Raw genomic sequence first — 13,626 nt, forward strand, 5'->3', positions numbered from 1 at the left:
CATGTTATGAACCTCATATACTTTCCTGTCAGGTAAAATTCAGCTCTGGCATGGAAGAGAGAGATAGTGAAGTTGGAGAGGAGATAGTGGTAAAATCTAGGTTTTCTGCCTCCGGCTGCTGCTTCCATCTCACTCTGTTACATCTGCAACTAAGAAATGCCACAGCCTTACAATCAAAGAGAAAACCAGGAAGCGGAAGGCTCTGGAATATGGGCTGCAGCTCACAGATACCCAGGAGTCCTTTGTGTTTTTTAGTAATAAAGAATTGAAAATCTTTTATGATCACAAACTTTGAAGGTTCTGCTTATCTACAAAACATGCAGGAAAGCCCATTTTTGCTACATGATGTGAATTTAAAAAGAGCATTTGATATGGAAATAAACAGCATGTTTAGTTTATTCACACATGCACTCTGCTGCTAAAATTGGTTATGAATTTATGATTGATTGTGTCTGTTACTGTTGGTGATTTTATTTTTTTCACAGTTTCATTGCATATTGATGTTATTGATGATATATTTTATAGATCTGTTTAGATTCCACACGTGTAAGAAATGGTGAGATCATCTCTCTGGTCAGGTATGAATGGAAATTAATGGAAATTAATCATGTATCTGTTTTATTAGATAGATAGATATATTAGAAATGCAAGCCCTATTTTCTCAGGCTATTGTTAGACTGCACCTACTGTGCTTTTATATGATCCATTCTGGCTGTAAAGTGTTTTAACACATTCACTCCCAGAGGCATTCGGCATATGGGGCACATCGTCAAGCCTCCAGATGGACTTTCCCAGATCTCCACATGCACAGATGAGACCAGACACACTGTAAACGACATCTGCAAGCATTTGGTGTGTTTGGCATCTGCCTTTTTGACATGAATTGCAACACTTCTTCCTAATGTAACCCATTAGCTCATTTTTGAAGGCATTGCTTGTCAGTACAATAGTTTTAATTGCACCTACTATAAGCATTATGCCAGCTGTGAATAAGTCATATAAATATATTGCACTACAACGTACAATTTCTTAAAGGATTGATAGAAAATATTTAGAAATGTGTGTAATGTATGCACTATTATTATTATTATTATTATTATTATTATTATTATTATTATTGGTGGTGTATGAAAGTCATACACATATGAATTGCTTAAAGTGATATGGTGCTGACTTCTACTTTTGTATATGATTTTCATAGAGCACAAAATAAATAAGAGTGCTCTGAAATCTATATGAACATTTATTTGTAATATTTTCAATGCAAGTTCAGTATGTCAAGGTATGTCAATTTAGGACATGGCATTTGTATATCATTACATATAATATCTATATTTTATATCACTATACATGCAGTTTTCATGACCTCGTATTAATTTATATTTGTGCAAATTATGAATAACATTAAAATATTTGTTATACAAAAGACCTGGATGGATGGATGGATGGATGGATGGATAGATAGATAGATAGATAGATAGATAGATAGATAGATAGATAGATAGATAGATAGATAGATAGATAGATAGATAGATAGATAGATAGATAGATAGATAGATAGATAGATAGATAGATAAAACTTGTTGACTTCTTGACTTTCAAGCCAATTTAAAAGTAGAGGAATATTGTAACGGTACAATAGTGTACCCTTTTCACACTTACACTTTTGTGAATGAGATAATCTGAAGAGACAGATTCAGAAACAGGACTTTGTATTGATTCTCTCTGATGACTGTTTGTAAAACAATCGATTTACCTTAATCTCGAGGGAGCTCGTGTCTTTCCTAATCCAGTGAGTGGAGGATTTCAGCACCACGCCTCTCTGGACAGCTCCTGTAACAGCACCTGTCTGTCTCTCTCTCTCAGTGGAAGTGTATCTCTGGAATACCAGCGCAAAGATCCCTCAAACAAGCTTCATATTTCTTCTGTGAGCCATGGCTGAGAGAAGACTCCTTCCCCAGGAGGATGACCAGGGTTCCCTGCTGTCCAGACTGGGCACCGACAGCCCTAAACCCCGGGTGAAGTTCGGAGGGATGTTCTGCAACATCGAAGGAGCTTTTGAGAATAAAACCTTGAATTTTGAGTCGTACAGCCCTAGTTCTGTCAGGAGAAACCCTCGAGGACGAGTGGACGATCAGAGGGATAATTTCAGCGACACTTCGAGCATGAGTGATTTCAGCAGCGTGAGTCAAACGGCTCCGAGCCGAACGCAGCCCACACCGTCCCGCAGTTCACAGGGTCAGACCCTCGTTTATCCCACCGAACCCGGGCGCGCGCATATCGGCCGACGAGAGGTAATCACTCCTCTTTCAACTATCCCTGTGTGTTATTGTCTATATCATAACCGCTCACTACAGTTTAAATTATACTAACTTGGTAGCTATTTAATTCCGGTTTGCATCGTGTTTATGTCAAAGCTTTATAAAAAAAAAAAATAAAATTAAAAAAGCAAGTGAAACTTGTAATTTCTCATAAAAAGATCACAGGAGATATGTTAATTGTGTATATAGATACGTACATATAGTAATGAATATGCATGTATGTATATGTGAGTGTATGTAGCCTATATTTGTATGCACAATATCATTCCAATTTCAAAAGTAATAAATAAATAAAATTAACTCTCGCTATTAGTAAAAAATAAATAAATAACTCTTTGATGGCGTCTAATACAGTTATTTTAACCATTCGGGCTTGCATTCAAAATTACATTTGATAATGATAAATTCAAAAATAGCTAAAGTAGTTATTTGGAATATTTTACTTTGTATTGTTTTTTATTTTTCCCTAAGATAGTGGATATATATATTAATGTGCATAATTATTACGGGTATTTAATTAATTTTTTTTTTTCGTTGTGACTTAGGCTAATTGTGCTTCTTGAAGTTTGTACATTACAATAAAAAAAATCGCTCATCAATGGGTTAAATTGACCCTATTATACTAAAACAAAATGCTCGTAAATTTCACAAATAATTACAAAAAAACGGAAGGTAACACATTGAAATAAACGTGAAAATTGTGAAATAAAATTCGTGTAAAATGTAGTAAAAAAAAAAAAAAAAAATCTTAGTTCATTTACAACTTAAAAAAAAATAATAATAATCTTTTCCTAATCGTGGTCAAACTACTTTATTGTAACTATGGTAAAGTGAACAATTCTAAACTCTTGTCGTTTCCCACCTACAAACTTATAACATGCTAGTTTGTTATTAAATGAGTTAATTTGTGGAAGTCCAAAAGATTTTTTTTAGAAATGTGTGTAGAGGCTGGACCTGGGGTTCTTCTGTTGGTTCCGCCTCGCCCTGAGTGCAGAATGGGGTGTGAATACTAAAGCAGCAGATGGTGAGCAGACACAGACAGAGGGTGGGGGCTCTGGAGGGCTTTTGTCTACAGTGACTATTGAACCCCGGTAATCTCAAACTAAACTACACCCCGAATCCCGACACCCGTCCTCGCGCCCTGTCGCTACGCCTTTATTCTGACGTGAGCGCGGATCCGATCGTCATCATCATCACCACCATCCCAGCTCGCGTTCTCGGAAATCAAAGCTGCTCCCACACCGGTGCCATGTCTTTCCCAGGCAAGAAGAACACCCCTCGCGTGACGGTAAGAAATGTTAGCGATTAAAACCCGAGGCCACCGGTGAATGCATGTTGGCTGCACTAACGGAGACACGGTGATGTTGAGGAGGAGGAGGATGCTTTTATTGTGCAGTCAAGGGTGAGCTTCCTCCGCCGCCGGCAACAACCTGCTGTCCTCCAAACACTGCTGAGAAAACATTTTAACATCTAAAATAATCAATAAAACAATCAAACAAACTTACAAAAAAGAATAAAAACGCAGCTTCAGTGATAATGTGTGTTTAATTTGCCATGGCGGCGGAACCGGCGGCTTGTTCCCGGTATCTCATGTCCATTGTGTCTTTCATTCATTCATGTCGGCTCATTTCTGTACCGGTCGGTCTGACATATGCGTAAATATAATATAAGCATTTTGGCTTTGTAATACAGTCGCTGCACCATTTACGCACATTACGCAAAATGTCAGAATTTCACGCACGTCGTTAGCGTTGAATTCTCTTCTCCGGCCTAGACGTTTGTCTGGGGGCCCTGCCCATGAGCACTGTCCCTTCACAGACATTATGGGGTGGGATTGTGATTCCTTTAAAGGAATATTTCACAGGCCATATATGCCTGTGAATGTTGAGCCTTTATATATGTGTGTGTGTGTGTGTGTGTGTGTGTGTGTGTGTGTGTGTGTGTGTGGTGTGTGTGTGTGTGTGTGTGTGTGTGTATATATATATATATATCTATACATATATATATATATACACACACACAACACACACACACACACACACATATATATATATATATATATACATACATAATTACATATATATATATATATATTAGCCTACAAAAAAATCTTATGCATTACAAACATATAGCCTGTGAAATATGCCTTTAAAGGAATCACACCATAGCATATACAGTACATGTAACATGTACTGTACTTTTTTAACAATTTCCCTGTTAATAAAAAAAAATTAACCCTTTGATGCACATATTCTGCTACAGTTTTTTTAACCATTAACATTATTTATTTATTTATTTATTTATTATTTTGTTACAAATAATAAGTTTACAATATTACTTTTCCATAGTTACTGTATTGTGGTAAAGTGAATGGGTAAATTCACTCTTTCACAGTTTCCCACTGATCATAACTGTGACCAAGAATAAAATATTCTTTTACACTCTTTTTTTTTTTTTTTTAATAACCTTTTGTAGGTGTTTTACATAGTTTCATTAATTAATTACGTTTAGAATATTTTACTATGAATGTTAGGAATCGCCTTGTTACACATAGACAGTAAAAGGGTTCAAAAGCGAGGATCCATGTGCACTGCAGCAGAGAGAAAACCCAGGAAAGAGTGATATTAACACGGCCAAATTGGATCCGATTCCCTTCCGCACAGTTTGGCATTGCAGCTAGAGTTCCCTGTCTGACCCACATTCAGAGCACAGAAACACACATATACTCCGCATTATATTGATTTGGAAACATTTGCATTAAAATAAAATAAAAAAAAATTATAAAGTGATACAAATTACTGTAATTATATATATATATATATATATATATATAATTCTTTACTAAAGGCTCTGGATATTCAGTACTATAAGGTGAAGGGTCATCCTGGTGTCACCCCCTCGCTGTCTGTCTCATCTCTACTCAAGCAATATTGTGGTTCAGAATTGGAAATGCTAGGCAGGGATTTGGGCGGTGCCAACGATGAGCCGCCTGTGGAAGTGTCACATTGCATTAAAGTGAAGCTCTGTGGGATGCACACCACCCCGGCACAGTGAATGTGGTGAAATACCCTTTAGCAAAATTCTAGAGATGGACAAAATTCTGTTTGGACTTTGTGCCATGAGTTGAGTTTGGCACTGTCTAACAGCACCGTGAATGATGTCTCACGCCTGGGTGACCTAACAAGCCCAGTTGCCTGGCATAGATCCATGCCAAGGGTAACTGAACAAGCATTGGTCCCCTGTAACTGGTTCTGTGATTTGGACTCATCAGAAATGGTGCAAAAAAGGACAGTGAAAAGTGTCAGTCACTGTGCATTGATGCAAAACAACAGTCATGCATGAATAATAAAGTAGATAGAAAAGTGTTGTTACAGATGAATGGAGTTGCCTGTTATCTTTCTTTTGTATTCTCTGTCTGGATTTTTTTAATGTCTGGTTTTTGAATGATATAATCTCTCAGATTAGCTTCTTAAAGAACGCTGCATAGTGCATAGGAGGATTTGCATGCATTATACAGCTCTTTGTACTTTGAAATGACTGTATATCTACATCCAAAGCTCTCTGGAACTGGGTCAGCATGGTTTCAGTGAAATTCAAAGCATTTTAGTTCAATATTATCTCTTGGGTATCTTAAAACTGAATATCTCAACTTCTTGGTGTCAGTAACACCAAACCTGTGTTAAAAAGTTAGAATATATGCAATATGCAAATTTAAATGAGAAATGATAATGGTATACTCATATGTGATGGAATGATCACTTTCAAGTTACATCACTTACAACTTTTAAAAATATCACGCTGCACTAACGTCATATTGCATGTCTTCTTTTTTCTCCACAGAGTGATAAACTCATCATTAAAGGTGGAAAAATCGTAAATGATGACCAGTCATTTTATGCTGACATTTACATGGAAGATGGAACCATTAAGTAAGATTTCATTATTTAAAAAATCTGCATTAGCCAGTCAAACATTTAAAAACATTCTAAACTTTACATTAAAAATTTGATAATTTATATTATATTATATTATATTATATTATATTCAGGGTTGCCAGGTCTGTATAATTTACCCACAGCATCAGTTTAAAAGTAGCTCAAGACTTGGCAACCCTGATTATATTATATATATTTTACATTTCATTTAGCAGATTCTTTTAGCCAAAGTGATTTAATGAGGGATATCACTTGCAATTTGTATTGATTTATTATTCTGGCATGCAGGCAGATTGGTGAGAACCTCATTGTACCTACCGGCGTGAAGACAGTGGATGCCTATGGGCACATTGTGATCCCGGGAGGCATCGATGTGAACACCTGTCTACAAGCCACTCACCTGGGCATGACCCCAGCAGATGACTTCTATCATGGCACCAGAGCTGCTCTGATGGGAGGAACCACCATGATCAGTATGTCATTACATCTACATCTTATAAGGACAGAGCAGAAGACTTACAGTAGTTATCAGATCATTAAACTCAAAATGGATTTCTTGTGGAAGAGAAAGGAGGGTCTCTGCTAAAGTGTGTGTGTTGTACAGTATTAGGGCATAAGAGCTTGTCAGGTCTCATAAAATCAGTTGAATTGGGGTCACAGTGCTGTCACTGTCTGTTCTCTTCTCTTCTGCCTAACTTTCCTCAGATAAGCCACTGAACTGCTGAACTGCTATGAAGTCATTTTAGGACACAGAAATCATTGTGTTTAAATGCATTATTTAAAATTATAGTGAAACACAAAACAAATCTTGCCTTTATGGTGAAGTTTTAAACAAATAATCTGTGTTTGGGTAGATAACAAATGAACACTAAACATTTTCCCTCAATATTTCTATGTGATATTGCTTTTATGCAACAGGTCCTTAAACGAGAATACTAAGTAAATTGCATCATAAACACAACACTTTAAAATATTCAGCACTTGTTTTCAGAGACACAATGGTAAATCAAATGTGTGCAAAGTTTCTTATCTATAAAAAGACAGAAAGCAATTGCTTGTGTAAACTGAAAACGTGATGCAGAAAAGGGATCCAGGATTTTTACCGCAATTTGCTGTGTGAAAGTGACTATTTGTATTTTTGCTTTTCACTATTATTAATCACCTTTTACTGAAGGTTTTTTTTTTTTCGTTCACTTCAGTTATCCTTCAGTGTGACAAATGATTTTTTTAAAGTACAAAATGCATGTAGTTACTCAATTATAACAGGGTTTCTGCATGTCTTGAAAAGGTCTTAAAATTGCCCTTCCACAAATGAAGGCCATAAAAAAAGGTCTTAAATCTAAGCAGATCATGGCATTATATGTTGCACACATTGTTAAAACTTAATATCCTCCTCAAAATTCTTGTCTTGTTTTCCATTACAAATACCTAAACATCCTTAAATCAAGATACATTTACTTGAGATGCAAACTGAAGATGAAGTGCATTTTTCATCGTCATGCTCTGCTCATCTTTTAGTTGACCATGTTGTGCCTGAACCGGGAACTAGTTTACTGGCAGCGTATGACCAGTGGAGGGATACGGCGGACAAGAGGTCGTGCTGTGACTACTCTCACAACAACAACATCACCCGCCATCAAGAACTGCTTTATGAGCAGCAGCATCATATTAAAAAAAAAAAAGATGATATAATACATCAGTTACTACTATAAAATTTTTTTTTCTTCTTCATTAGGTTTTATTTTATTATGTTTCTTTTTAACCATATAAAAACACATTCTGCATTCAGCTCCAAAAAGATAAATTATATTATAAAAACACAATTCTGTTTCTTGTTTTAGGGGTGAACTCCTTCCTGATCTTCATGGCTTATAAGGACAAGTATCAGAGCTCTGATACACAGGTATATAAAATAAAAATAAAAATAAAGAGGACTATGTTTACACTACAGTTCAAAAGTATGAGGTCTGTAAGATTTTTTTTAATGCTCACCAAGGCTGCATTTATTTGATCAAAAAAAAAAAAAATCAGTAAAAACAGTAATATTGTGAAATATTATTACAATTTAATAATTACGTTTTCTATTTGAATATCTTTTAAAATGAAATTTATTCCTGTGGCGCAAAGCTGAATTTTCAGCATCATTACTCCAGTCTTCAGTGTCACATGATCCATCAGTTATCATTCGAATATGCTGATTTGCTCCTCAAGAAACATTTCCAATTATTAATGTTAATGATTATGTTGAAAACAGCTGCTTAATATTTTTGTGGAAACATGATACTTTTTTTTCAGGATATTTGGATGAATATAAAAAAAGAATTTAAAATAGAATTCCTTTATGACAGTATTAATGTTTTTACTGTGACTTTTGAACAATTTAATGCCTCCTTGCGGAATAAAAATATTAATTTCTTTAAAAAAAAAAAAACTTACCGACCCCAAACTTTTGAACATTTAGCAATGTAGGTTTATAGATCCTGTTTCCAAGAACTAACACTCTCTGTGTCTGTAGATCTATGAGATGTTTAGTGCCATGAGGGAACTGGGTGCCATCGCACAGGTTCATGCTGAAAACGGTGACATCATTGAGGAGGTAACCATGATTTGTCACCATTAATCTACATTACTTCAATTGTTAATGCATTTCAACTATATTCTTTTCCAAAAGATACCTTCCTTTGTTTTCCTTTCCTTTCCAAAATATACCTTCGTTTCTTTCCTTTCTCCATACTTAAATGCATTCTTGGGTTTGTTTGTAACCTCAGGAACAGAAGAAGCTTTTGGATCTGGGAATCACTGGCCCAGAAGGACACGTCCTGAGTCACCCGGAGGAGGTTAGTCTTGAGGGATTGATCTGTTGTACCGCTGGTGAACATCAGCATCACTTCTGCTGTTCTTCTGTAGGTGGAGACTGAGGCTGTGTATCGAGCCATCACCATTGCTAAACAGGCCAACTGCCCTCTCTACATCACAAAGGTGATGAGCAAACCAGCTGCTGATGTCATCGCCAAGGCCAGGAAAAAGGGTACGAGAGTTGATAGAGCTCTATAATACTGTAACAGATACACAAAGACTCAATTGTTTGTGTCATGTGCATGGATTCATTTTCAGGTATGGTCATCTATGGAGAACCAATTGCTGCCAGCCTGGGCACGGACGGCTCGCACTACTGGAGCAAAAACTGGGCCAAAGCTGCTGCATTCGTCATGTCTCCTCCGCTCAGTCCCGACACAAGCACGCCGGAGTACCTCAGCTCACTGCTGTCCTGGTGAGCAGCTAAAATCATGCCACATACCAGCTTTTAATTGGAGCTTTTCACTTAAATTTTCATCGCCTCTGCTAGTTTGTGACCCTACACTAATTTGCGCTGCTCTTGTAAGATTGCATTGGTCGTAATGGAAATGATCTTACTACAACTGTTTTCTTTAATTTGCACATTGACAGTAGAACAAGCATAGAGCTTTTGACTCTCATCTGCGCTTTTAAGGGAATGCGGCCTAATTTGCTGTGTTTAGTAAATCCAGCCCTTAGTCTTCAGAAAGCATTACGCTTACTGACCGTCATGAACTGTTTCAGTGGAGATCTTCAGGTGACGGCCAGCGCTCACTGCACCTTCACCACGGCACAGAAAGCTGTTGGAAAGGACAACTTCACCCTCATTCCGGAGGGGACCAACGGCATCGAGGAGCGTATGAGCATCGTCTGGGACAAAGCTGTGGTAGGTCTCTCTTTCTCAACTAAATAAAAAATAATGCATCTAAGATGTTAAAAAAATTATATACTTCAACGATGCAAACCATACAGCTTTAAGTTTGCATTCTTTGTGATATTTGGATCCTGTATTAGCCATTATGTCATGAATTCCCAGGTCAGAGTTCAAACATGAACAGCAAAAGACAGAACGTCTGTGCATATGCTTGCAAATTCCATTTGTATGTAACAGTGCATTGTCTTATTTGCAGTTTCCGATAATGTTTTTGTTACATAGGCAACCGGTAAAATGGACGAGAATGATTTTGTTGCAGTAACGAGCACAAATGCTGCAAAAATCTTCAACCTGTATCCTCGGAAAGGCCGAATCGCTGTAGGATCGGATGCTGATATAGTCATCTGGAACACCAAGGAGACAAAAACCTTTTCTGCCAAATCTCACAATCTGGTAGGAGAATTTCACAAAAAGATAACCTATTAACAATGGTATTTTATTTATCCCACATCACTGTAAATACCTAACTATTGGTTTAGAGTGGAAACAGTTCTAGTGTTCTACAGCTGGATTCTGTCTAAACTCATCAGAATTCTGTTGAATCTGTTCTGATTCTGATCTATGTGTCTCCGCAGACAGTGGAGGTGAATATCTTTGAGGGAATGGAGTGCCGAGGTTTCCCTGTGGCGGTCATCAGTCAGGGCAGGATCGTTCTAGAGGACGGGAATCTCAATGTGACCGAGGGTTCAGGCCGCTTCATCCCCAGAAAAGCCTATCCGGACTTTGTCTACAAGAGGATCAAGGCACGAGGCAGGGTAAGAATGTCTGTGTGATTATGACTGTTGACTTATTCAGCACAGTAGTTAAATAACAGATAGAAATCCCTCACAGACTTTTCAAGTTTAAAAAGACTCAAGACGTACATTTTTTTTAAAATTATTTGTTATTTTTTGCAGATGGCTGATGCTCGTGGTGTTCCTAGAGGAAACTATGATGGTCCCGTTCATGATGTCATCAGTATGACCAAATCTATGTCAGCCACTCCGTCCACTAGAGGGCCCTCATGTCCAGGAAAGACCCCAGTGGGACCAGCTAGAAATCTGCACCAATCTGGGTTCACTTTATCTGGTAAGCACCTTTGATTTTCATATGTTTGTTGTAGTATAAAACAGTAGGGTTCTAAATATATCATTTGTTTCCATTTGTTTTTTTTATAATAATATTATGCATTTATTTACTTTTTACTGTACTGTTTAACTGTATCTACATACAGTATATACCGTTTTGGGTAAGTGTTAATAAAAAAAAAATTAATAATTTAAGATCATTATAATATATATATATATGGAGAAAAAAAAAAAAGAAAGTACAAAAAAAACCCACAAAAAAGTAGCTCAAAATTAGATCTGTGAGTCACCTATATATATATATATGGAGAAAAAGAATGAGTAAAGTACATCCAGAACAATGCTGCTGAAAAGTAGTGCTGTGTGTGATCTGTGAGTCTCTTTCTCTGTGACCTAAATCAAGTAGACATCATTTGGAGCTCATGCAGACGTGCTTTCATTACGGTGAGCTCTGTGTATCCAAACTAAAGGTGTTTTTTTTGTTGTTGTTTTTACTCAAAGGCACTCAAATGGATGACCACATCCCCAGGCGTACGTCACAGAAGATTGTAGCGCCACCTGGAGGCCGTTCCAATATCTCATCCCTCTCATGAACCACGTCCACCAGGGGATCCAACAACAGCAGTTCGGCCTCCTCCGGCTTCCAGTTTTTTATTACCTGAATCATGCAAATATTAATCGCAATAAATCCATACTGCCAACCCACTAGGCTATGCAGCAACTCACTATAGCTTTCCATGAATTCATATTCACTATATAATCTGCCTCTCCTCTGGTCAGACTCACTCATAATGTAGCATGCTCTTTTATCAGTCACCCAGAATCCATTCTGCTTTAGCGTAGCATTGATGGCGTAAAGACGGCAAGTGGTTGTGTTTGTGAACTACTGAATGAATCTCATTCTAGTACTGCCTTTTAACCGGTGCTTTCCTCCTGTGACTTATAGATTCAGACGAGACGATTAAAAAGGGAAGTGTGTTTTCTATGGAAGCCTGTTTATGCCACAGAAAAAAAAAAAAAATTAAATTAAATAAAACAGGTAATTAATACTTTTTTAAATTGCAGGAATTTAACTCTGAAAATTAAACTTTGGAGGGAAAAAAATTAATTATGAGATCTTAACTCTCAGAACTGTAAAATGTAAATTTGGAAGTCTGGAGAGGAAAAAAAAACAATTATGGAACGTAAACTTGAAATTCTGAGGGGGGTGGGGGGGAGCAGAATTATGAGATACAATTTTGGAATTCTAAGGAAAAAAACTGAATTATGAGATATAAACTCAGAATTGTGAGATGTGTGGATTCTGTGTATGAAATCATGAATTCTGACTTCTCTCATAAAATTGCGAGTTTCTGACTTTTTTCTCAGAATATGCAAATCAAACTGATGTGAAAAACTTGACGTTGATTTGATGTAAATTGAACGTCAAACATATTGGCCTACATATACATTAAATCAATTTCAGTGGGGAATTAACCTCCTATTTTCACCCAATTACCACTGGAAGAAATTGCTGTCCAAACTGAATTTAAAATGATGTTACAGCATCTCGTCTTCATGACTAAAGTTTTATGTCAGATTGATTTCGAGGTGCCTGCTGGGAAGTCACAAGTAGCCTTTTTATTTATTTTTTATTCCATGGTGGAAACAGGCTTCCACAGTTTTCTGCACCAGTAGTGATGTAAAAATAACACTTCATCTTTAAGAGATTGTGTTGCATTGTGCTTTAAAGAAAAATCAAGAACTACCCACTGATGGTCTTAGTTCTAAGATACACAGAAAAAAAGAAACTGTTATTGTTAGGCTTGTCCATGTTGTATCTGAGACTAGAGAAAAAAAAATGGATTGTAGACTTCTGCTTCTAACTGCATTCATGATTTACGGTTTTGTTTTGAAAGCTAAGACTCATCACACAGATACAGCAATCAGAAATGCATTTTTTGTATGTTTCTAAGATGACGTTTGGTGCTCTCAATCTACAGATCCAACACATGCCAATGTGTTACTGTGAGGAATAGTCACTTTTTGAACCCAGATGAACGTTTTTTAATTCTTTTGAGGTTTATATTCCTGTAATGCATTTAATCGCCAAGTCTTTTTGTAGTCTTAACCGGTATTTGCTGGAAATCTCTATATTAGATTTAATGTAACTTTCGTGAGATATTCCAGAGTTGAATGTGAAGGTCAGTGAAGCTGAGAGAAAGCGATCAGTGGATTGTCTTTTCTACCTTCTTGTTCATTCTGTAAATATATTTTGTTTTTCATTTTTGTGCATGGTTTGCATGTCCTCAATAATAAAAAAAAAGTTTAAAGAATAATTGCCATTTTGATCATTTCACTATAGTACCTATGTAGTTTTATTGTTAAGATCTTTATAAATTATTCACAGTTGTATTCACAATAAATAATAGAAGACCATTGTTAATTATATATATATATATATATATATATATATATATATATATATATATATATGTGTGTGTGTGTGTGTGTGAGTGTATATACAGTATACATATATATATATATAAACTTTG

General features: G+C 36.5%; 1 protein-coding gene across 2 annotated transcripts; it reads left to right on the forward strand.

Moving 5' to 3' along the window:
* Positions 1 to 1,846: 1,846 nt before the first annotated feature.
* LOC109097697 (dihydropyrimidinase-related protein 2-like) lies at positions 1,847 to 13,401 on the forward strand. 2 transcript variants are annotated; one of them, XM_042768059.1, is made up of 14 exons: positions 1,847 to 2,294; positions 6,162 to 6,250; positions 6,545 to 6,729; positions 7,775 to 7,937; positions 8,096 to 8,159; positions 8,772 to 8,852; positions 9,025 to 9,093; positions 9,164 to 9,284; positions 9,371 to 9,527; positions 9,836 to 9,977; positions 10,248 to 10,418; positions 10,601 to 10,780; positions 10,922 to 11,093; positions 11,594 to 13,401. In XM_042768059.1, exons 1-14 carry the CDS (start codon positions 1,935 to 1,937, stop codon positions 11,683 to 11,685), a joined length of 2,046 nt encoding a protein of 681 aa, XP_042623993.1. In that variant the 5' UTR covers positions 1,847 to 1,934; the 3' UTR covers positions 11,686 to 13,401. The 2 variants fall into 2 exon arrangements, with proteins under 2 accessions (XP_042623993.1, XP_042623994.1); XM_042768060.1 differs by lacking the exon at positions 1,847 to 2,294 and adding an exon at positions 3,298 to 3,609 and having other exon boundaries at positions 11,594 to 13,399.
* The last annotated feature ends 225 nt before the right edge of the window (positions 13,402 to 13,626 follow it).

The sequence above is a fragment of the Cyprinus carpio genome, chromosome A12 (genome assembly GCF_018340385.1).
Source record: "Cyprinus carpio isolate SPL01 chromosome A12, ASM1834038v1, whole genome shotgun sequence".
Lineage (NCBI taxonomy): Eukaryota > Metazoa > Chordata > Actinopteri > Cypriniformes > Cyprinidae > Cyprinus > Cyprinus carpio.

Bases quoted from the DNA above. Each gene is read 5' to 3' on its own strand.
- LOC109097697 (XM_042768059.1), top strand. From the start codon at position 1,935: ATGGCTGAGAGAAGACTCCTTCCCCAGGAGGATGACCAGGGTTCCCTG. The intron at 2,295-6,161 runs GTAATCACTCCT...TTTTCTCCACAG, and splicing joins CGCATATCGGCCGACGAGAG to AGTGATAAACTCATCATTAA. The intron at 10,781-10,921 runs GTAAGAATGTCT...TATTTTTTGCAG, and splicing joins GGATCAAGGCACGAGGCAGG to ATGGCTGATGCTCGTGGTGT.